Source organism: Colobus angolensis, unplaced genomic scaffold (genome assembly GCF_000951035.1).
Source record: "Colobus angolensis palliatus isolate OR3802 unplaced genomic scaffold, Cang.pa_1.0 Scaffold413, whole genome shotgun sequence".
Taxonomy (NCBI): domain Eukaryota; kingdom Metazoa; phylum Chordata; class Mammalia; order Primates; family Cercopithecidae; genus Colobus; species Colobus angolensis.
The window spans coordinates 688939-712942 of NW_012117522.1; the positions used below are offsets into that span (position 1 = coordinate 688939).

Consider the following 24004-nt stretch of genomic DNA (forward strand, 5'->3'; position numbering starts at 1 on the left):
ATCTACATTCCTCATGATGTCAGCCAAGGATACCTTACGGGAGAGGAGACTCACATCCCCCAGCCCCTGGACAGCTGCGGAGGTACAGTCTGTTGGCCATGGAAGTGGAATGCCAAAGACCACGCAGTGCCTGGGAACCCTAGGAATCCTGCCAGAAAGACACTTGCTCCTCTCTGGGAACCACACTGTTAACTGGACTTGAGCTGTCCAAACAGGTGACCCATGGAAGGTCACTCATGGCCCTCATTTTCCCCTCACCTGGACCCCATTCTGCCTCTCACTTCCTTCTTTGCCATAGCCCTGCATTTCTGGGTCACCATGAATGAGAGGACAAGACATTAAGATTAAAACCACCTGGTTACCAAAAGGATCACTTTAGCTTGAAGATGACCAGAGAATAGCATTCAAAGCCTATGAACACATATCCACACCAGATGCAAGCTGTATGCAAATGCCATACAAGGAGGTCTCCTGGATCTACTTGAGTCACTGGCATTTTTAGCAATTAAGTCTCCCTAGAAATCACTGATCATACTCCCTGGTCATGTTATGGATCATTTACATGTAAGCCACCTAAAGATGACATTTCCTTAAAAGTGCATCAATTTCTTTTTCAACCTGAAGTCCCTATATAACAGCAAGAATAGCATGCTTAAATGGAAACCCCAGTCAAGGCAGAATAGTACAAACATAAATCTATTAAATACGGTCTGTAATGCAGCCTCTCAATGTGATAAAGCCAGGGAAGAAGGCCCACTCAAGAGAATTCATAGCATCCGGGTCATTAGACAAACCAGCCATTGTGGGGAAAAAGGTCCGGAGCTGCCATTGGGCTACATTGCAAGAATAGAGAAGCCACATGAGCGGCTGTAACTCAGAGTTCCCACAACACCATCCACCCACAGGAAGGCAAGATCCTGGAGATTACCCTCATCCAAGCAAGCCACCATGGAATTATGACAGATGACTGGGAACTCATCTGTCACACAGGGATTGAGGATAAGGAAGAGGGGGACTTGAAGGGCCAACAGGTACAAGAGGAATAGGGTTAGAGCCTCTGCTGGCCACTTCAGAGAGAAGATACCAGGCTTTTCCTGCTTATGGCCAAGGGTCACATACCTGATTCAGAAGGCATATTCACTCCTAATTTATTTGGGTTGCATGGGAATGGAGAATTCTTCAGGGTCTGCAACTGAAAACAAACATCAGAAACATCAACTGCCTTGTATAGAAATATTGCAGATCCTGAAAACTTGGTATAGAAATGATCATGTACTCATTCTATCTAGGCTCAAAATCTAGAAACAAGAATTGCCCATAGTCATTTTCTCCTAACCCCATACTCAGTTCAGTTCATCTGGTAAAAGGGGAAGTAACTCTATTGACAATGACTTTAACAGGTGGCAAGAATGTCTCAGAACACTGGAGTAGAGAGGAAAGAAAGATGATGAAGAAGAATGAGAAAGTTCTGGAAATGGGGCTGGGCACAGAGGCTGAGGCAGGAGGATCACTTGAGATCAGGAGTTTGAGACCAACCTGGCTAACGTGGTGAAATCTTGTCTCTACTAAAAATACAAAATACAAAAATTAGTGGTGGTGTGTGCCTGTAATCCCAGTTACTTGGAAGGCTGAGGCACAAGAATCGCTTGAACCCGGGAGGCGAAGGTTGCCGTGAGCTGAGATCATGCCACTGCCCTCTAGCCTGGGCAACAAACAGAGCAAGACACTGTCTCAAAAAAAAAAAAAAAAAAAGAGAGAGAACATTCTAGAAATGGATGGTGGTGATGGTGGCAGAGTAATGTAAAGTACTTAATGCTACTGAATTGTGCGCTCAAACATGGTTAAAATGATAACTTTTGTGTATATTTTACCAGTGAAAAGAAGTAATTAAGAAAAGACTCAGGATACCTTGACTAAAACAAGAAAAAACAATCAACCCCATGCTATATTTTATATTCCATGCTACATTTATCTACTTTTCATCTTTTAATTTGATAACTTATACAAAAGTAAGTATATGAGGCATTATGTTTATTTGTTGCCAAAAACTGGGTACATTTGAAACTGAGAGACTCTCATGTCCCTACCAGTGTCCTGAGCCTGGAGGAAGGAATTGGTGACCAGTGCTCAGGTCCTCAAGACCACCTGGACCTCTTCAGCTGCTGGTACTGAGTCCGGGGCAGCTTCTGCTTTTGTGAATACCATGGAAGGCTCTGGGAAGGGAGATTGTGTCTTTTCCCCAAAAAATTGAGAGTGGAAGGGGGGAAATACTCCAACAGGGAAAAACATGCAGTAAATGAGGTGACTGAGGACATCTGACATCACAAGAAGACACAGTTTCTCTTGAAGTACTGATTACAGTAAGAAACCACAGCATTTACTCTCAGCTCTTATGTTATGGATGTTCTGGGAAGACCTCACCCAGATTCCTTCAGATAACTCCCAACATCTGCTTCAAGGTTCACGGAGATAACAAGCCCATTTATAACTTCTTCTGGACACTTCTGGGAACCGCCCATTCAGTCTGCAGGGATGATAAGCTCCAAATTCCAGGACACACACTCTGCTGGACACCCCGGCTGTCCATGGGGGAAACAGTTCATCCAGCCCATTCCCTCAAGGCCTCAGGAAGCGGCCTGTCAACTTGCACCAAAACTTGGGTTTACCCACTATAAGGAAAATCTTCCCTCTCCCCTCCACATACACGTACCTCCTACCAGACAAAGCCCTTACCTCTGGCCATAGCTGCCCTTCCAGTGTATTCTTTCCAAAAGAGGTATGGATCTGAGGGGTCCCTGAAAGAAGGCAGAAATAGTTCAAGTTATTTAGCTGGAATTAACTCCCACCCAAATTTGTAGCTTTCATGCCCTTCCTCCCAGTCATATCTATGTGCCCAGCTCAGTAATGGCCCTTGTGTTAGGGAAGCCCAGATTCTATTTGTCCAGCTATCCCCTCCATTGGGTAGGACCATGCTTCCATTAATACAACTATTTAGGGCAGAATCCCCAGGTTAAAAAGCAAAAGTGTTACCTGGGAGGGGTCGGCAATAACATTACACCATGCCCAAGCACATTATCACAGATTGCTTTTTGGGCTCCTTAGCAAAGGGTAGAACCCACAAAGAAAGTAATGTCAGACAAATAGTTATTGTTGTTGCAGATTCAAGACAAAGCAGGGAAGGCAAAGGATGTTATAAAATAGTTTGAAGGGTAATGTGATCTTAGGAGAAGAGTTAATCACAGGATTCCTAGCAGCCATGACTGTACTAAGTACCCGGATAGGGGCTGTATTGAGGGGTCTTGCTGAACATGAGGAATAAGGGGAAGAAAAGGCAGGTAGGGAGATGGCAAAGACACTGACCTTCTCCCAGCTTACTTCTGGCCAGTCTTTAAAAATATTTACTATTTTTTACTTTTTAAAAGTATAATTGACTTACAATAAATTAAATTCATTTTAAGTGTACATGTAGATAAGTTTTTCCATGTTTTTTAACTACACAAACTATAGTAGTTTTAAATTAACAGTACCCTAAATTTAAAAAGGGGAAAAAACCACCCACAATGCTACTACTTTTACAATCAAAAGTGATTTTGTTTGTTCATTTTTTTCATGACCATAATCAGGCACATGTTTTATTCAGTTATAATTTGTGTGCATGCAAATTTGTATCCTGCAAACTTCCTTTGACGTATCATGAGCATTTTTAATGTTGTTATATAATTGTGATGCTTATTTCAATAGCTACATGATACATCAATGATAATGAGATTTAATCACAGGTCAGTGTACCTTACTTCCTCTGACTTCTCCCCACCCAATGCCTGCCCAGGGTACATACTCCTTATAAAGACATGCGATACAAAACCCCCCCAAACAACATTAGCAATGCCAAAAGGAATTCTGACTTGGGCGAGAGGGCTTGATTTCTTTTCCACCACAGCCTTCTTCTGCAGCTTTACTTTTTTGACCCTGAAAATAATTTATCTAGAGTTTCATGAGGAGCAACAGTATATTTCCATTGTATGCTCCCTGTGAGATCAGGCATCGATTTCCACGTTAGAGCTTGCACAAGGAATGATGACTGGAATTCGCCTCCAGATCTCAGCGATTCCTTTGAAATTCCCAGAAGCAAGCTTTCTGGGCAGAAAGGGCCACATGACGGGAAGGCATAGAGGTGTGGACAAGCACAAAATGCTGGAATAGGCTGGCATAGGGGTAACTGGAGGCCAGGGAAGTGGTGGGCAGCGGGGATGAGGCTGCACAGACAGATGGCAGCTAGGCTGGGGAGCCACAAATGCCAGGCTAGTCCACAAGCAACAGGGAGCTGTGACCAGTCTCTGAAAAGATGATTTTAAGGTAATCATCACTCCAGGGGGAGTGGGATGGAGGAGTTAGCAGGGCAGAGATTTGAGACTATTTTGGTAATTTTCTTTCTAAGCCAGGATAAAAATGTAAATGGTAGCCAACACAAATACAGTTTCTATGTGCCAGGCACTGTTCTAAACACTTATGTGAACTAATTCATTTAATCCTCATGACAACTTTATGAGATAAATGCCATCATCTCCACTTTACAGACAGAAAACTGAGGCCCCAAAAGGTTAAATGGCCTTTTAAAGGTGGCAAGGCATAGTGGCTCATGCCTGTAATCCCAGCACTTTGGGAAGCGGAGACGGAACGATTACTTGATCTCAGGAATTTGAGACCAGCCTGGGCAACATAATGAGAATCTGTCTCTAAAAAAAAAAAAAAATATATATATATATATATATATAAATTAAAAAATATGACATTGCTAGCAAATGGTGATGGTGGGGTTTGAAAACAGGCAGTCTGGCTCATCTGACTCCATGAGCCACGCTTGTAACCAAAAAGCTAAGTGTAAGCCACATGCCCAAGGTCTAGACCAGGGCCAGCAGATTTTTTCTGTATAGGGCCAGATAGTCAATATTTTAGATTTTACTCACCATATGGTCTCTACTGAAACTACTCAACTCTGCTGCTATAGTGTGAACGCAGCCACGAACAATATGTAAACAAATTAAATTTATTTATGGTGACTGAAGTTTGAATTCCACATAATTTTCATGCGTTACAAAATATTCTTTTTATTTTTTGGAACCATGAAAAAATGTAACAACCTTTGTGGATATCAAGAAACTGATTCTAAAATTTATATGAAGAGGCAAACGACCTAGAAGAGCCAACGTGATATTGAAGAAGAACAAACTTGGAAGATTGATACTATCTGACTCCAGGATTGACGATACAGCTACTGTGATCAAGACAGCGTGACTGGCAAAAGAATAAACTAGATCAATGAGACAGAATACAGAGCCCAGAAATAAACCCACATAAATAGAGTCAACAGAGCTTTGACTAAGGAGCAAAGGCAATATTACATTACAGAGAGGAGACAGTCTTTTCAACAAATGGTGCTGGAACAACCATTTTTTAATTAAAAGAAAATCACTCCTCAAAAGCTTTTGGACCCCTTCTTTAAATAGTAGTATTCTAAAACAAATCTTATGACAGCTAATCTACTCAGCACTCTATTATAAAGTTTAAAAAAATGAATTAAATAAGCAGAAGATCTAACCCAGTGCCTGTACAAAGTATATGTCGAAATATGTTAATTATGATGAAAGATGCTCTCATTTGATTATCAAAACAATCCAGGGAAATAGATGGCATTATTAGTATAATTTTAAAGCAGCAAAAGTTTTCAATGTTGTTTAGAGGGTTGGGTCTGGGTCCAGAGTTTACTGCTCACTCCGGAATTCAAAGGTTTTAATGAGGCTCAAAAGAGGATGTTTCTGAAGACAACAGGTGTATCCCCACATTTTTTCCTGAAACTGTTATGGAATCTTCTAGGTCTTTTATTTTTTTCTGCTGCACTCCCGCATTCTGTTATGCACTCCCACACTCTGTGTGGTGTTTGTGTGTGTGTGTGTGTGCGCGCGCATGTGTGCGCAGGCGCGTGCTTATGTGTGTCTGTTGAAAATTATAAAAGCAGCAAGAATTTGAGAAGTCAGGACCCCAAAGAAAAAGTAAGTACAGAGAGTAGGCTCAGCATTTGATACCAGTTTTATCCTTGAAGCATTTGTCAAATCGTAAGTAACAGAAATCAGCAGCCAAGAGGCTAAGATACTGCACAGAGCTTCAGGCAGTTTAATGGAACTGGGGCAAAACACTGAGTTCAGCACACATCGAGGAGGAGGGACCCTGATGAATATTGCAGGCTTTCAAGTGGAACCTAAAACAGACCTGTGGAGTAGGGATAAACTAGAAAGGGGCTGATCTGTAAAAAGTCTAAAGACCAGACTTGAATCAGTTTGATTCCTGATTAGATAAAAGTGATCTGTTCCTCCCTAACTGCCTGCCAAAAGCAAGAGGAAAACCTTTATGGATGAAAATACTACCAGCCAGAGCATGAAAATTATCTAATTTTTTATATACAATGCCTGGCTTTCCATTAAAAAATTTCCAGGAGACAACATTAAATAAACCAAAGCCAAGAGAAAATTTAAAAACAACAGACAACAGATTAGTGAAAAGCAGTGGACTAATATGGAAACAAATGAAGGAAATCCACAATCTTTCCAGCTCAATGTTTCGTACCCAGTTACAACAAGAGGTAGTCAAATCAGAAATTTGGACAATGGGGCAATCTAGGAAATAAGAAGTACTGAGATATGCTCCTCACATATCCCTGAGTAACTGGAAATTGACGTATGTGCCAGAAAGACTGAAAGAGCCACATGTAAATCTAAAACCAAGAGAGACTTAAGAATTGGCTACAACTTTGTGCTCATTCTCTAACCTACACACACAGCAAGCAACAGAACCTTATAGTCTCAAGGTGTTTGAACAGAACCTCTGTCCAAATCATTGACTGATCACTAAACCATGCAGACTCAGGGGTGACTCCTAGGATGCCAGGCCAAAAAACAGAAACAAAAATAATAGGAGAGAGAGAGAGAGAGAAAGAAAAAAGAAAGAAAGAAAAAAAAAACTGAGCAAAGACATCAGTGGTTAGCTGCACACAATGAGAGAGACAGATTTCACAGTTTAAGTCCAGGCAAGTTGCAAGTTATTAAAAAACAAACTAATGACCCTCAGAAAAATAAAACAGAATCCAGAATTCTATGTTTGATCAAACATGTCTAGTCTTCAAACAAAAGTTACTAGGCATGCCTTGATATTGAAACAACCGTCCCAGATGAAGAAAAAAAGCAATCAATGTAAACTGAGTTGACACAGATGTTGGATTTCACAGGCAAAGTCTTCAAAGCAGCTATTATATGTGTTTGAAGAATTAAATAAAGCCATGAAGACAATGACAACAAATAGAAGTGATATAAAATGGAAATTCTGGAGTTGAGAAGTACACTAACTGAAAAGAAAGATTCACGAGGTGGGTTCAGCAGCAGGCTTGAGAAGACAGAATAAAAGATCAGTAAACTTAAAGATAGTAAGAATATTTCTAAAAAATACAGAGGAAAAAAGATTGAAGAAAAACAGAACCTCAGATCTGTGGACAGCGTCAAACATACAAACATACATGTAATATGAGCCCCAGAAGAAAAAGAAAGACAGAGATGGGGTGGGGCGGGGGAAGGCAGGAAATGATTTAAAGATAAAATGGCTAGGCTGAGGTGGATGGATCACCTGAGGTAAGGAGTTCGACACCAGCCTGGCCAACATGGTGAAACCTCATCTCTACTAAATAATTTTTTTAAAAAAGTTAGCCAGGCATGGTGGTAGGTGCCTGTAATGTCAGCTACTTGGGAGGCTGAAGCAGGAGAATTACTTCAACCCAGGAGACAGAGATTGCAGTGAGCCAGATCACACCATTGCACTCCAGCCTGAGCAACACAGTGAAACTCCATCTCAAAAAAAAAAAAGATAAAATGGCTGAAAACTTCCCAAACCTCCCACATTTGATGAAAAATATTAAACCACAGATTCAACAAGCTGAAAGAACGTTAAGTAGGATAAGCACAGAGACTCTTACTTACATGCATCAACTATAATAGTCTATGTATCTAGGTATAGTTCTAAAACCAAAGAAAAAATGTTGAAAGCAGCTGGAGTAAAATTCTTCAAGTGCAGGAGACCAATCTTAAGATCAGACTGACTTCTCATCAGGAACAATGGAAGTCAAAAGGCAGTAGAATGACAGGCAAAATTCCAAAAGGAAAATGATCCCAGTTGGGACGTTGGTGATGTAAAAAGGAATGAAGTACAGAAGAATAAATATGTAGGTAAACCTAAAATAATATTTACTGTACAAACTGTAGACCAGCAAACTATGGCCCATAAGTCAAATCTGCCCACAGCCTATTTTTATATGACCCTGTAGATAAGAATCATTCTTAAATTTTTAAAGTTATTATAAAAAACACAAAGAATATGATATAAAATATATGTGACTCATAAAATCTCAAATATTTACAACCTTGCCCTTTTCAGAAAAAGTTTGCCAACCCTAATATAAATAAAAAATAATATATTTTAGAGTTTAAGATATGAAACAAATTGCTTTGTGGGCAGATTTGGATGGAATAAATGGAGTTAAACTGTTATAAGATTTTCCCCTTATCTGGGAGGTGGTAAAAGTACTGATTTATACTAGACTTTAATAAGTCAAGGGTGCATGTTATCACTTTAAACACCAAAACAATGATGAAAATTGTATAATCCACAAGCTAGTGTTGGGCAGGATGGGGTGGTGAAACCTAAACCATAAAAATACTTAATCCTAAAGGAGGCAAGATATCAGGGGAAGGCCAGGCACAGTGGCTCATGCTTGTAATCTCAACGCTTTGGGAGATCGAGGTGGAAGGATTACTTCAGCCCAGGAATTCGAGACCAGCCTAAGCAACATGGTGAAACCCTGTCTCTACAAAACACACACACACACACACACACACACACACACACACACACACAATTATCTGAGTGTGGTGGTGCATGTCTGTAGTCCCAGCTACTGAGGAGGATCACTTGAGCCCAGAAGTTTGAGGTTTCAGTGAGCCATGATCACATCACTGCACTCCAGCCTGGGTGACAAAGTGAGACTCCATCTCAAAATAAAAGAAAAAAAAGGAAAAGAAAAAAGGAAAAAAAATAGCAGTAAAGAACACAAAACAGGTAGGATGCATTGAAACATAGATATTATATTTAAACAGAAGCTGAGGAGGGTGTATGAGAACTTCCTTCAGGATCTGATAGGTCGGATGCCAAGTGGGCTGGCCTTGTTCCATGTGGCTCTCAAACCAGGACTAGACCAGTGGAAGCAAGTTGCCCCTTGGCAGAATAGCTGGAGCTACCCAAACAAGATAGGCTGCCAGGGCACTGGTCCAAGTAGAGAGTGGGGATCGTGAACATGTGGCACATACACCAGGCAGAGGTTAAGAGCTTGGAAATCCTTGGTCTGATCAACTTCTCCAAGCCTTACTTTCCTCACCTGTAAGGTGAGGTTGATAATGCCTGCCCCATGGAGTTGCATGAGGATTAAATGCATGTAAATATCCAGCACAGTATCTGACTCACGGAAAGAACTCAGTAATTGCTAGTTACACTTATAATTTCAGCATCTGAGAGTTGGTTGGCATACACTATCTTTTAGATCCTTTCAGCCTCAATATTCTGGAATTTCTTCACATAACTAAATGCTCAGGAGTTCATGTTTTTACCTTGATGATGTGAGTCATCCATGACAGCTGCTCTGGGGTGTCACAATAAAGCTGTTCCTGGGATCTAAATGTTAAGCGTCCAGACCTGAAGATCCAAAGGGAAACCTGGTGCCTCTTGGTTCTGGCCCCACTAACTCTTGGAGCGGCATGAGCCCTCACTCTAGTTCTCTGCTTTCACCAGCTACAGTGCGTGTTCCCACAGTACCCCAAGGCACTGTGGAAGAAATTACTGAATCTCTGTGGCATCATCAAACCCCAATCATGGAATCCCAAGGGAACCTTCCCCTTTTTGAAAGGCTGTTTTAACATCAAGCTCATGGATATATGAAGGGCTTTGAGCTGTTTGAAAAATTCCCACCTGAGTCAGGGCAGTCAGGGGAAAAAAACAAGTACTTTTCCATCCTGATGGGAATGCAAGAGAAAAACACTTGTGCATGCTCTGAGAAACAGCTTTGGCTGAGATCAGTCATCCAAGTTGGACAGAGCTGTGACCACTGGGGTCCGGAACCAACAAAGCACCATGGAAACATCAGGTCTTGGCAAGGTAAAACCACATGTGCTTCTCCCTTAGCGGGGTACCTTCTAAAGCAGTGGCTCTCAGTCCATCACCTGCTGCCTAGCCCCCAGATACAGAGACTTAGATTTGACTGGCGTGGTGGGGCATGGGTATGCTGTGTATGAGAGTTTTTTAAAGCCCCTCCAGTAACGTTCACGTGCTTCCAAGGTTAAAAGCCTGACTCTACAAGGAAACCCAACTTGTGTTAGTCCAACAGCTGACCACATATGGGTGGGGTGATTTCAAAAGCAAAATTAAAGCAGGGCATGCTCTCTTAATTTATAGATTTCCTTGATGTTTGTATACTTATGATGTGTCTGGAGTGTGATTTTCTAGCCCCTGTCCCTTCCTTGAGGGAATACAGCAATTTCACGACCTTGATTAAACATCGAATCTATCTGAACATTGACTTCCTCATCTATCAAATGTGAATAGGACTAGCTTCCCTGTCTTCTTCATGGGGTTGTTATGAGGATCAAAGAACTGGAAAGGGTTGTATAAGTGAGAGAGGGCCATACACAAGGGAGAGGTGACTTGTCTTCCTGGATGAAAGGAAGAAGGATCTCCTAGGCATCAGGGAGGACTTTCAAGGTCAACTTATGTGGCACTGAGGTCACTCTTCAGTGCACATTAAATTCCTGGGCTCTTTGAAAAGTTGTAATGCTCTCACTGTGACCTTAGGGGCAGGGTTTACGACCTTTTTGGCATTTTTACAGGCTCAGAGGGCCATAAGTGCATGCAGACCACACCAGCAAGGGTGCGGACAACACTGCTTTCCACTAAGCACTGAGCTGTGCTGATGAGCTTGGAAGGGGAGGGCCCAAGTCAGCCAGTGTCATCCCCTGCATGGTTTTGAATGATAAGCAGGTCCTGTGGGTGACTATGTGCTCCACTGCACAGGGTAGCTGTAAGCTATCACCCTATGTGACCTACAGGGACTGTAGGATGCTGCATGGACCTGTGGGCAGGTGCTGGATGTGACTAGCTGTGGATGCTGAGTCAGAAAACCATGAGTCATGCCTCGCTGGCTGCTCCATTAAAATTCCAGGTGCTCTAAGGCGTACAGGATGTTAGCACAGCGTCCTGTCCTGTCAGTGTGGTGCTTGACTAGTCACATGCTGCCACCAGTGGAAGGTGAGAATGAGGAACAGAGAACCCTTCTGAGGTAGCTGGGTTGACCTCTGAATATATGTCTCAGAATTCTAGAGTAGATGAGGTGAGCAGACCTTCAAGATCATCTTGTTTACTAGATCCAGAGAGGCTAGCAAACCTGCCAAAGGCTATTCAGCAAGGTACTAACAGAGTCATGTATAGAACTGGATTCTCCTTAACCTAGTCAAGTACGCTTTCCCTGAGACCAAAGTCTTTTAGAAAGTATAGAAAGACTTATTACATGTGTTGTCTTCTATCCCGAATTTCCAGAAGAAATCTATTGTTTTGCCCTGTCTGTAGATCAGTATTTCCAGCTGTCTTTATTACCATTAGTCATTCTAGATTTACCATCAGGAATACTGGCCAAAGAATGATTTAGGATCAACAATGTCACAACCTTTGGGTAGACACAACCTCTAGTCTGATTACAAAAAGCATTCGAGATGGCTTCAAAAGTCTCAAACCACAATTAAATACTCTGTCCTGTGCTGATGGTCCCAGAGAGACCTCACCACCAATCACAGACCTCATTCCAGGCAGAGACCAGTGCATCCTCCTGTCTCCATCCCCTGATGCCCACAGATATCCAATATTATACACCCTGTGCCCCAAGAGAGGGAAGTAGTCCCAACAGGAAATAACATATTCAAAGTTTACTTGTAGTTTTGCCCTTGGCCTCAGACAAGGGGATGTCTTACTTTTAGATCACATTTTCTTCAATTTCCTCATGGGATTGCTATGGTTGGATGTGTACTCCAAAGTTCACATGTTGGAAACTTGATCCCCAATGTAGTGGTGGTAGGAGGTGTGACCTGTAATAGGTGACTAGGTTCTGCCCTCACAGATGGATTAATGTCATTATTGTGGGAGTGGATTTGTTATGAAAGGATGAGTTTGGCCCCTTTTGTCTCTCTCTCTTTCCCTCATTTGCCCTTTTGCCTTCTGCCATGGGATGGCACAGCAAGAAGGCCCTCACTAGATGCCAGCCGCTCAATCTTGGACTTCTCAGCCTCCAGAACCATGAGACTATAAATTTCTGTTCATTATAAATGGCCCAGTCTGTGGCATTATAGCAGCACACTACAGACTAAGACAGGGACAGCTGAGGCCAACCCAGAGCCAGGAAGGAGCAGCCTGTAGAAGACAGTCCCATAGTGAAGATGAACAAGCAGACCTTAATGATGGCAGGTTCCAGAGCCCTGACTCCTCCTATACTGATGTCTTCCACAATCAGCAGCAGCTCTAGCTTCGCCTCAGCCACCATTGGCCAGAACTTTAAACAGGACCAGGGATTCCTCAAAGCTGGATGGTGGCAGGTGTGTTAATCAGTGAACCCCAAAGGAAGGGAGTCTCAGGAAGGGAGACCATCAGGAAGGTCTCCTCCCAGAGACAACTGGGAAGTAGTGGTATGAAGGAAGGGAGGCTTAGGACCCCTCATTCTCAGAGCTGCAACAATGCAAAAGGAGATGGTGGCCTAAGGCATGAAGAAAAGCACTCATCTTTCCCAGAGCCCAGCAGTATCCCTGCTGGGCCCCTTCCTATGATCCAGGGCTCTGTTCACCAAGGTGGTGCCTCTTTTGACTCATGACCTTTTATGTCTGGAGCTGGAGGACTCATCTTGCCCAAAATACCACTTGCATCATGCCACTCCCCTATTAGAGAACCTTCTATAGCTCCCCATTTCCCACTACAGCAAATTAAAATTCCAGGCTTGCTGCATGATCTTAGGCCAGTCACTCCATCAGTTTAGTTTTTGTAAATGTAAAATAAAAGATTTGGTTTCAATCATTTTAGAAGTCTCTTTAAGCTAAAAGGCACTCTGAAAAATCTCCATTCTCCTTGCACTGGGGTTTAATTGTCCTACCTTAACTCCTCATTTTGCCCCACACCAACCCCACACTCCAGTTCAGCCAGCCTGCTCCTGCTCCTCAAACTCATCATGCCATGCCCTCCCCTCGCCTGCCCTCTCTCCTCCTTGGTGTTTATCTCAGTCCCACTCACCCTTCTGTGAGCAATTGAGTTTCACCTCCCACATGAGATTCCTCCAGCCCACATTCATCTCTCAGCTCTCTGAATCCTATTGTTTTTATTACAGCTGCTTGCACCTATTTTGGTGCTTAATTCTTCTCCGGTGATTTTATGCGGATCCGTTTTCTCTCCCCAGAGGGTTCCTTAACATTTGATTTAGTAACTACCAGCCAGGCACAGCCCAACTTGGGTTTTTAGAAGGGTGCTCAGACAGTTAATTGACAGTAGCAAAAATGCAACTTGATGAAAATGATGATTGACAATAAAGTCCTAAAAATCTACAAGGGACAGATGACACCCCAGGAAAGTAGAACTTTTGAGCCTCTAGAGAAAACCCCATACCTGTGCTCAGTGTCCAAAGCAGACATTTGGAGACAAGTGTGTGAGTTGAAGTGGGGGGTGGGGATGGGGATGGAGGCATTGGGATGTAGAGTCTAACTCCAGAGATTCGGGGATGGCTATGCCACCAACTAGGTATGTGACCCAAGCAGGTTCTCCCCGATCTTGCATCAATAATTTGAAGGACTCAGACCACCAAAGGTTCTCAAATATCCCTTTCTACTCTTATTTAGAAAGACAGTATTTCTAGAAGGCTTGGGAAAACTTCCTGCAGGAAGGCAAGGAAAACCAACCTTCAGGAAGAACCCTGGGCTGCTGCAAAACCAATGTTACCTAGCTTGTTTTAGTAATGAAAAGGTATCCTTTTCTCATTTAATGAGTTCACCCAGCTCCCACCGTTGGTTTTGCATTGACAGGCCTGTCATGGGTATGCTACCAAGGCAACAAGTGTTTTTCCCATGGGCATGACAATCTTCTGGGAACTTCTGACCCATTCGAGGAAAATAAAATTCTAGCAAAAATGGTATTTTATTAGATACAATGATTTCTTGCCAACTTGCTTTTGCCAACTGCAGTTTTGAGTTAATGATATTTCAGTTTTATAAACCAAAACATTCAAAGCAGGAATCTGTTTTCATATGTATTGCTTGTTGAGTCCATTTAAAAGTTTAAATAAAAGTCTAATTTTGGTTCTTCCCTTGAGCTCTATTACATTGTAAGGTGGCAAAAGGTGCTGGCCCTGGATCCAAGCTCAGGACTGACCTCAGCTTCCTGTACTAATTAGCTGGATGATTTTGGACAAGTTACCTAGCTTCTCAGTTTTCTCATCTGTAAAATGGGGAAAATAGCACAGGCCATCTTAAAGTAAGGGTATTATACATGAACTGTGCTTATCATAGAGCTTGGTTTTTCTAGGGAGGCTCACACCATGAATTTAGTTTTAAGTGATCCTCAAATGATAATATCCCCAGTGCCCAACAGAATGAACTTATACCTTCTCTGAAGACACTCACCTTCATCCTAGGCCTCAAAGAATCTCATAAGCACATTTTCAAGGAGTCTGAGCAGCATGCAATAAAAAATAACCAGGTACAGTACATAAAGAAATTAGATACATATGAGCAAGAATCAGCAGGAAAACAAAAGAAACAGATCACAAAGACTTTGGATACTAAAATCATCAAAATTGTAAAATTATAAAATGAATTTTTGTTGTTGTTTGTTTTTTGAGACCAAATCTTGCTCTGTTGCCCAGACTGGAATGTAGTGGTACAATCTTGGCTCACTGCAACCTCTGCCTTCCAGGTTCAAGCAATTCTCCTGCCTCAACCTCCTGAGTACTGGGACTAGAGGCACACACCACTATACCCACTAATTTTTGTATTTTTAATAGAGACGGGGTTTCACCATGCTGGCCAGGCTGGTCTTGAACTCTTGACCTCAAGTGATCTGCCTGCCTCAGCCTCCCAAAGTGCTGGGATTACAGACGTAAGCCACTGTGCCTGGCCCTTAAAATGACTATATTTTTTAAAAATAAGACAAACTTGAAGTTTTTATGGGAATCCAAAGTTATTTAATTGACAGTGTGGTAAGAAATTGAATGTTAAGTTAAGTTTGAAAAATAAAAAAACCAGTTTACAAAATCTTCAATGATCAGAGTTAACAGAAAATTAGACACAATTGAAGGAGATTGAACAAACTAGAAGATGTATCATAATAAATTACTTAGCATGCAGTATAGAAAGACAAAAAGATGGTAAAGTTGGGAGAGAGGTTAAGAGACATGGCACATGGAGTGAGCAGGCCAAATGCCGTGCTGGCATTCCAGAAGGAAAAGGCAGAAATGATCAAGTAGGGGCAACACTTCAAGAGATACTGGTCGAGAATTTTCAAAACTGATGAAAGTAATCACGCCACAGATTCAGGACACGCTAAAAATGCCAAGCAAGAAAAATTTACATAAATGAATGAACTAGAAAACAAACATACAATATAGACAATGGTATATTTTTCCAAAGATGGCCACAGCATTTTGTCTCATCCTGTATGCCGTTTTGCAATGTGATTTTTGCCATTCTTCCCATCAAGAGGTGGCGTCTATTTCCTTCACTTTGAATCTAGGCTACTACAGAAACTTGCATTGACCCACAGAAGCAGCAGAAATGACTTTGGTGCCCAGACATTAGAAGGCTTTGTGGCTTCTATTAGTGCTCTTTTGGGACTTTGGGTCCCCATGTAAAGAAGTCCAGACTGCGCATACAGAAACAAAGGCCAAGTGGGGGAACATGAAGACACCCAGGTCCCAGTACCAAGTCCCCAGACATCTCATTTGCAGCCTACCAAATCCATCCCAGATGATACTATGTGGAACAGGGATGAGATGTTTTTGCTGAAGTCTTCCCCAGCTGCAGGTTCACAGAACTGTGAGTAAATATAATGGTTGCTACTGTAAGTCACTGAGATTTGGGGTATTTTGCTATGCCTCAATAGAGAACAGTGACACAGAAGATCAATAAAAGCCAGGCATGGTGGCTCATTCCTGTAATCCCAACCCTTTGAGAGGCTGAGGTTGAAGGATAGCTTGAGCCTGGGCGTTCAAGACCAGCCTGGCCAACATAGCGAGACCCCCATCCCTACAAAAAAAAAATTTTTTTAATTAACAGGTGTGGTAGTATGCACCTGTGGTCCCAGCTACTTGGGAGCCTGAAGAGACAGGATCTCTTGAGGCCCAGAGGTCGAGGCAGCAGTAAGCTGTGATCATGCCACTGCACTCCAGCCTGGACAGCAGAGCGAGACCTTTCTCAAAAAATAAATAAATAAATAAATAAATAAATAAATAAAATAATAAATTGGTTTGAAAAAATAATAAAGTGGACAAACTTCTAGTAAGATAAATCATAAATAATCAGTACCAGAAACAAAAAGCAGGGCATGACTACAGAAGCTGCAGGTACTGAAGGGATAACAGAAAACCATACACAAAGTTTATGCCAAACCACTTGCAAATTTACTCGAAATGGACACATTCCTAGAAAAAAAAACCTTCCAAAGTGAATTTAAGAAAAAGAAAACATGACTAATTCTATAACTGCTAAAGAAATTGAAGCAGGAGTCACAAATCTACGGAAAAATAATATTCCAGGCCCAGATGGCTTCATTGGCAAGTTCTACCAAACATTAAAAGGAAAAAGATCCACTATTATTACACACTATTCCAGAAAACAGAAAAATAGGAACACTCCCAAATTCATTTTATGAGACTATAAAATATTGGTACCCAAAGCCAGCAAGGGCAGAAAGAAAAAAGAAACTTACAACTCAATCTCATTCATGAACATATAAGAAAAATAACCTGAAACAACTGTTAGCAAACTAAGCCTAGCAATATAAGGAAAAAAATACGCCATGATCAACTAGATTTTATGCCAGCAATGCACAGATCATTCAGTATTAGCAAGTCTATTACTATAACTCAACATAATAGATCTAAGAGTAAATAATTATATGATTATTTCTATAGATGCTGAAAAGGCCTTTAACAAAATTTAATATGAATTTCTGATTAATTAAAACTCAAGGAGGTAGAAATTTATGGTTATTTCCTTAACATGAACACACACACATACATATGCTATGTATGTACGTATGATTCCCAAAGGCCATCATCTAACTGAATAGGAAAATATTCATTTCCCATTGCTTTTTGTAACCTTAAGACCACATGGTCCTTAAAAATATGAAAACATAATCAAATTACATTGTAATAAGATAAATTAAAATATTTCTTACCTGTAACATTTGCAAAAATTCTAAGTCTTGATTGCATGTTTTATTGTCAATATAGCTTTATTGTCAAGCTATGGAAAAATAAGCAATTTCATATATATTGTTGGCAGGAATGCAAACTGGTACAATCCTTACAGAGGGAAATTTGTTACTATCTAGCAAATCTATATGTGTGTTCATTCTCTGACCTAGAAACCCCAGTTCTAGGAATTTATCCTAAGTTAGATGTATAGCCTAGCACAAGCTGAACTTGAAAAAGATACATGCATATGACTGTTCATGACAGTATTATTTGTAATAGCAAAATATTGGAAACAACCTAATGGCCATGTTGGGAGGCTGGTGGAATATACAATACATATTGGAATATTCTGCAGTTGGAAAAAAATAAAGATCTCTGAACCGATATAATATTATTTCCAGGACATATAATTAAGTGAAAAAAATCAAAATGCAAAAAACACGTATAGTAGGTTATCTTGTGTAAGAATAAAGGAAAATAAGAATGTATTTTCTCAAAAAGAAACAAAGGATATTAAACTAATAAAATTGGTTACCTACAGGAATGATAGAAATGAGATAGAAAGGGTAGGGGAAGGGGATGGGACCTCTCTGAGTACATCTTTTCATATAGTTTCGACTTTCGAACCACGTTAATGTTTTATATATTGAAAAAACTTAGTAAAAAGCAAGAATGGAAGAAACAAAATTAAATACAAACAGACACACTTAACTGTATGCCAACTAGGTTATATAATTACACAGAGAGAACAAAAAATAATTCAAGCAATTTCGAACACAATATTTTGACGATACACCCTGAGTGGCATATATTCTAAAGGACAGAAGAAGGGCAAAGGAATTTTGAACTTCATTTGTTGTCAGTGGTGTTGTCACAGCAATTCCAGTACTGTGTTGTAGGATTCAGCAAGTGAGTAAACACTGATGTGTATGTAACCCAGATTTGCGTTGTGGGTGAAGGACAATACAAACATGGAATGAAAGATGGAGATGAAAAAGTGTAATTCTACCTAAATGAAAGATATCTTTATAAATTTATTGCGTGCTTTTAAAAAAGAAAACTATATTTCTTAGTTTCGTCACTGAGAAGGCCTAGAGGCCTAGACGATAACACTTCAGCAGCAGCCAACATTCCCAGCACCTGGACTTTGGTTTCTAAATAACACTCCCCTATCAATGGAAGCCTTGAAGAAACAGCTGATTCCAGGTTTGGGATAGAGGAAATACGAGGTTAGCTGGGAAAATCTTGTACCGTGAAGTTTAAAAGTGCTTAAAAATTGATAGGGACACAGAAGTCACCTTGAAGAGGCTCTCACTGGCCAAATCTGTCATAACTTGGACATCAAAATGAAAAATAACAGGCCTGGATTACAATACACAGGTTAGTAAGAGTCCATAAATGAATTTCTTTTCTTTTCTTTTTTTTTATTTGAGACAGGGTCTCACTATATTGCCCAAGCTGGTCTCCAACTCCTGGGTTCAAGCTATCCTCCCTGCTTAGCCTCCCATAGATGAATTTCATATGAAAAAGATAAGACAAAAAGGAGTGGGGAGTTCAGTTAAATATTTTTTAAGTGGGGGAAAAAAGGGAATCTCGTTTTTATGGAGGAAACCCAACTAACAATAGCAGAAGGAAGAAGGAATGATAGAAAAATCACTGTCTTACAATCACCATGATAAAAATTTAGGCAAGAAATATCAATGGATGCTAAAAAATCCCTGGGAAAAAGGGTAGTCAGGGTAGTCACACAGTCTCACAGTATCTCCCTATGGATGATTTATAAACCACATGGGGAAGGTACCTTCACAAGGGAAAAAGGTCAGGTAGCTGCCACCTTCACCAAGTTATCAAATTTGGCATCACCAACTGGGGGATTCAAGAACATCACTGTTTGTTGTTCACACACAAAAAGTAGCTGAAGATGTTCATCGACACAAGATAAACAAAAAGCTGAGAGAACTATTCTTGATGAAAAGAGATTAAAGAGACAGGACAAATAAATGCAATGTATGGTCTTTGATAAATCTAACAAGCAATGACTGAAGAAATGAACAAAATAATAAAAAGTCAATTTATTTAATTCACAACATTAGCAGATGAAAGGAGTAAGCCATGCAATCATCCCAATACGTACAGAAAAAGCATTAGATGAATTTCAATACCCACTTCTAATTTTAAAAAATCTCTTAGCAAATTTGGAATAAAGGTTTCTTAATCTCAGAGCATATCTACAAAAAAGCCTTTAGCAAACAGCACAATTACTGATGAGAAGTTAAACATTTTCCTTTTTTTTTTTTTTTTTGAGACAGAGTCTGGCTTTGTCACTCAGGCTGGAGTACAGTGGTGCAATCTCGGCTTACTGCTACCTCCACCTCCCAGATTCAAAAAATTCTCCTGCCTCAACCTCCCGAACAGCTGGGGTTACAGGCAACCACCATCACGCCTGGCTAATTTTTGTATTTTTGTAGAGATAGGGTTTCACCATGTTGGCCAGGCTGGTCTTGAACTCCTGACCTCAGGTGATGCACCCACCTCAGCCTCCCAAAGTGCTAGGATTACAGGCGTGAGCCACCATGCCCAGCCTAACATTTTCCTTTTGAACTTGGGAATAAGACAAGAATACCTCCAATCATCACCTCTTTGAAAAAAAAAAAAAAAATGTGCAGGTACCAGCCAGCACAGTAGGGTAAGAAAAAGAAATAAAAGGTATACGGATTGAAGAAGAAGTAACAACACCGTCATTATTGGCAGGATTATGTGTGTTAGGTTGGTGCAAAAGTGACTGCTATTTTGCCGTTGCTTTGTTACAAAGAAATAGAGCGCTAATCCAGACTTGAGCCTGGATTCTCTATTTTTTAAAAGGTCAATTGGAACAATGCTATGTGAATTAGCTCTTCTGGTGGGAGCATTAAGCAGCATTAAAAGTAATGGCAAAACAGCAATCACTTTTGCACCAACCTAATAGAAAACCCAGAAGAATATACAGATAAATTATTACAATTTATAAGTTTAGTTGAGTTCAAAATCAACACAAAAATTTGTTTTTTATTGTTATATCAATAAAAAACATTTTCAAAATAAAAATTTACAATAACAAACATTTTCAAACTAAAATTTAAAAACCCTCTTGCCACACAACAAAAATATCTAAATCTATGAATAAATTTAACAAAGTACGTCCATGCCTGCAACAGAGAAAACTCTGAGAGGCGTTGAAGATCTAAATACATAGTCATGACTTGAAAGACTCAATATTGTAAAGATGTGTATTTTCCCCAACTTGATTCATAGAATTCAAAGTAATCTCTATCAAAATCCCAACAGGTTTTCTCCAGTGGCAATTGCCAAGCTGATAGTACCATCTACATGGAAATTCAAAGCCAAGGCACTTCTGAAGAAGAAAAAGTAGGAAGACTTCTTTTCTCAAAAACAGAAGTTAATATAAAGTTACAAAATGAAGACAATGTGTTATTGGCCCTGAGACAGATAAATGAACTAATGGAGCAAAAAAGAGTACTGACAGACGGAAACATGCACGAATCCTTAATGTACAAACAGAGGCAGCTCTTCACAGTGGTAGGGAAACAACTGCTTTTTCAATAAATGGTACTGAGACAACTGGGTATCTGCATTAAAAAAAAAATGAGGGGCTGGACGTGGTGACTCATACCTGTAATCTCAACGCTTTGGGAGTCCAAGACAGGAGGGTTGCTTGAGCCCAGGAGTTCGAGACTCGCTTGGGCAACATGGTGAAACTCCTTCTCTACAAAAAATACTAAAATCAGCCAGGCGTGGTGGCATGTGCCTGAACACAATATTTTGATTATATAAGCTGAGTGGGTGTGTGGTCCCAGCTACTTGGGAGGCTGAGGTGGGAGGATTACTTGAGCCTGGGAGGTTGAGGCTACGATGAGCCATAACTGCACCACTGCCTTCCAGCCTAGGTGACAGAGTGAGACTCTATCTCAAAAAGAAATAATAATGACAGCATTGGGTTCCTCTCATATACTATTCATAAAAGTCAATCCCAGATGTAGGGGGATTGGCTTAAATGAGAAAAGTAAATTTATAAAACTTTTAGAAGGAATTATAGGGTATCTTCATGACCTTGAGATAGGAAAGGAGTTCTTTAAGATACAAAGAGCACAAACCATAAAGGAAGATTTAAAATACATATACTTAAGAATAAAGGCTGGGCACAGTGGCTCATGCCTGGAATCCCAGCACTTTGGGAGGCCGAGGCAGGCGGATCACTTAAGATCAGGAGTTTGAGACCAGCCTGGTCAACATGGTGAAACCCCGTCTCTACTAAAAATACAAAAATTAGCCAGGCATTGTGGCAGGCACCTATAACCCCAGCTACTCTGGAGGCTGAGGCAGGAGAATCACTTGAACCTGGGGGCAGAGGTTGCAGTAAGCCAAAACCAAGCCACTGCACTCCAGCCTGGGTGACAGAGCCAGACTCTGTCTCAAAAAAAAAAAAAAAAAAAAAAAAATAGAGAATATACAAATGGAAATGGTGAGACTACATATGATAACAGAACTCTGAGCCACAGTAGGCAATCGGCCAGCCCAGAGAACCGAACTGCAGCCTCTGCAGCAATCAGCCCAGAATGGTCAGGTTTGGTTAATGACTGCCATCTTCTCTATTTTTTGCTCTGCTTCCAACTCAGGACCACTCAGAGAAAGCCAGATACACTCCCAACTGGATAACTTCAGATGCCCTGCCTCTAGTCAGATGGTTCCCAGCTCCCTGAAACCAACAACCTCCAACCAGATCAGATCTGAAGATTTCCCTTTTATTCCACTGTGAAGCTTTCCCACTCCCCTGCCTGCCTTTGAATCTTGGCCAAACATAAGTTACGTCTTGCTACAGCAAGCTCTGAATAAATAGCCTCTGTTTGTCCTCATTTGGGTGGTCTTCATTTATTTACACAAAATTAAGAATTTTGCTCATCAAAAGTCCGCATAGAGTAGGACAAGCTTCAGAGTGGCCGAAGATATTTGTCATATATGCAACCACCAAAGAGCTAGTGTACAGCATATATGGAAACTCCTAAAAAATCAATAGGCAAAAGACTTGAACAGGCACTTCACAAAAGAGAAACTCAAACAATCCATATGAAAACCCTCCTTGGCCTCATTAGTAATCAAGGAAATACAACCTTCCTGCTCTGAAGGCATAGCAAGCATCGCCATTCTCCCCCACGGCTCAGAGCAGTAACTGACTTGCCCCAGAGGAGCCTCAAGCCTGGACTCAGACCCTACGCAGGCCCAGGACTCTGTCCCGTCCTCCTCCTCTCTCTCTGGGGAGTCAAGGGCAAGTGCCTTCTCTCTCCAGACCCCGTCCTCTCATCTGGAGAAGATGAAAGATCATCTTTAAGGCCCTTTTCAGTGTGAAAGAGTCTGCCTTCCTCTGCAAAGGGAAAGTTCAGCACTCTGTTTCGTAGCACTAAAGAATGTAGGCAATCTTTTAGAATTTATCTTCCGGAAATCTGTCTTCCTTTGTCCTTCAGCAAAAAAAAGGAGAGAAAGAAAAAAAAGCTCATAAATAGTAACAGTATTAAATGTGCATTAAATAGTATCAAAATGTGCCTAGTAGTAGTAGCAGTAATATTTCCTTTCTAAGGATGAAAAAAATCAAGGTCCAGAGAGGTGGAAGAACTTGCCCAAAGCCACACAGCACAAATAGAATCCAGGTTTTTTCTCTCGTACCATGGTGCTGCTGCCCGACCGCCCTTCTCTCCTGTCCCAAGATCTGCCTCTCTCCCGGCAGCCTTTCGGACAGGTAACCCTGTGCAGGCATCCTCTGCATCCCATTCTACAGGAGGCAAACCAGGCTTTTTATTCTTGAACTGTACACTTTGTGCTTTATCTCACCAAAAGCACACACTCCTTTCGCACGTCCCTTGCCTAAGCAACATGGGACACCAGCGGGGCTAAACCATTGGTTGTCCTGTGAGCAAAAGGCACACTTACCTTGTCCCAGAAGCAGCAGCAGCTCCAAGAGGAAAACACCTGGCCGCAGCCCCATGCCAGAATGCTCCAGGTGACTCAGGCCTCTGGAAGAGCTGCTCCAGCAGATGGATGGGCTATCACACCTCCTGCTTTTATGCTCCTCTGTGTTCTGATAGTGCACCTGTCATAAATTTTACTGTGCTCACCTTTGAAAGGGGGCAGTGGCGGGCTGTAAATGATAAATATTAACATTTAGGTGGAAGAGTTCTTAAGGCAGATGAGTCAATGATGGGTAACATGTTCTAGTCGTAGACACTGACAGACCAGGGCTGCATAGCTGCCTCCATACAGCCTTCCATGATGGCGGGTGCCCGGAAATTGCCAGTGTTGGGGTCTGCTGGGAAGAATGCAGGCCTGGGAATCCCAGGTGCTGGTCAGAATTCCAAATCAGCCACAGCTGTG

The 24004-nt window shown here is 41.2% G+C and overlaps 1 protein-coding gene across 2 annotated transcripts in view; it reads right to left on the reverse strand.

The window, feature by feature from the left end:
- Nucleotides 1-23656, reverse strand: part of PLB1 (phospholipase B1) — a 149304-nt gene extending 125648 nt beyond the window's left edge. For both annotated transcript variants that reach the window (XM_011956290.1, XM_011956291.1), the window contains exons 1-3: nucleotides 23564-23656; nucleotides 2734-2795; nucleotides 1120-1186 (exon numbers count right to left, since the gene is read on the reverse strand). In XM_011956290.1, coding sequence (XP_011811680.1) covers nucleotides 1120-1186; nucleotides 2734-2795; nucleotides 23564-23618 — 184 coding nt within the window. In that variant the 5' untranslated portion in view covers nucleotides 23619-23656. The remainder of the gene's footprint in view (nucleotides 1-1119; nucleotides 1187-2733; nucleotides 2796-23563) is intronic.
- Nucleotides 23657-24004: the final 348 nt, after the last annotated feature.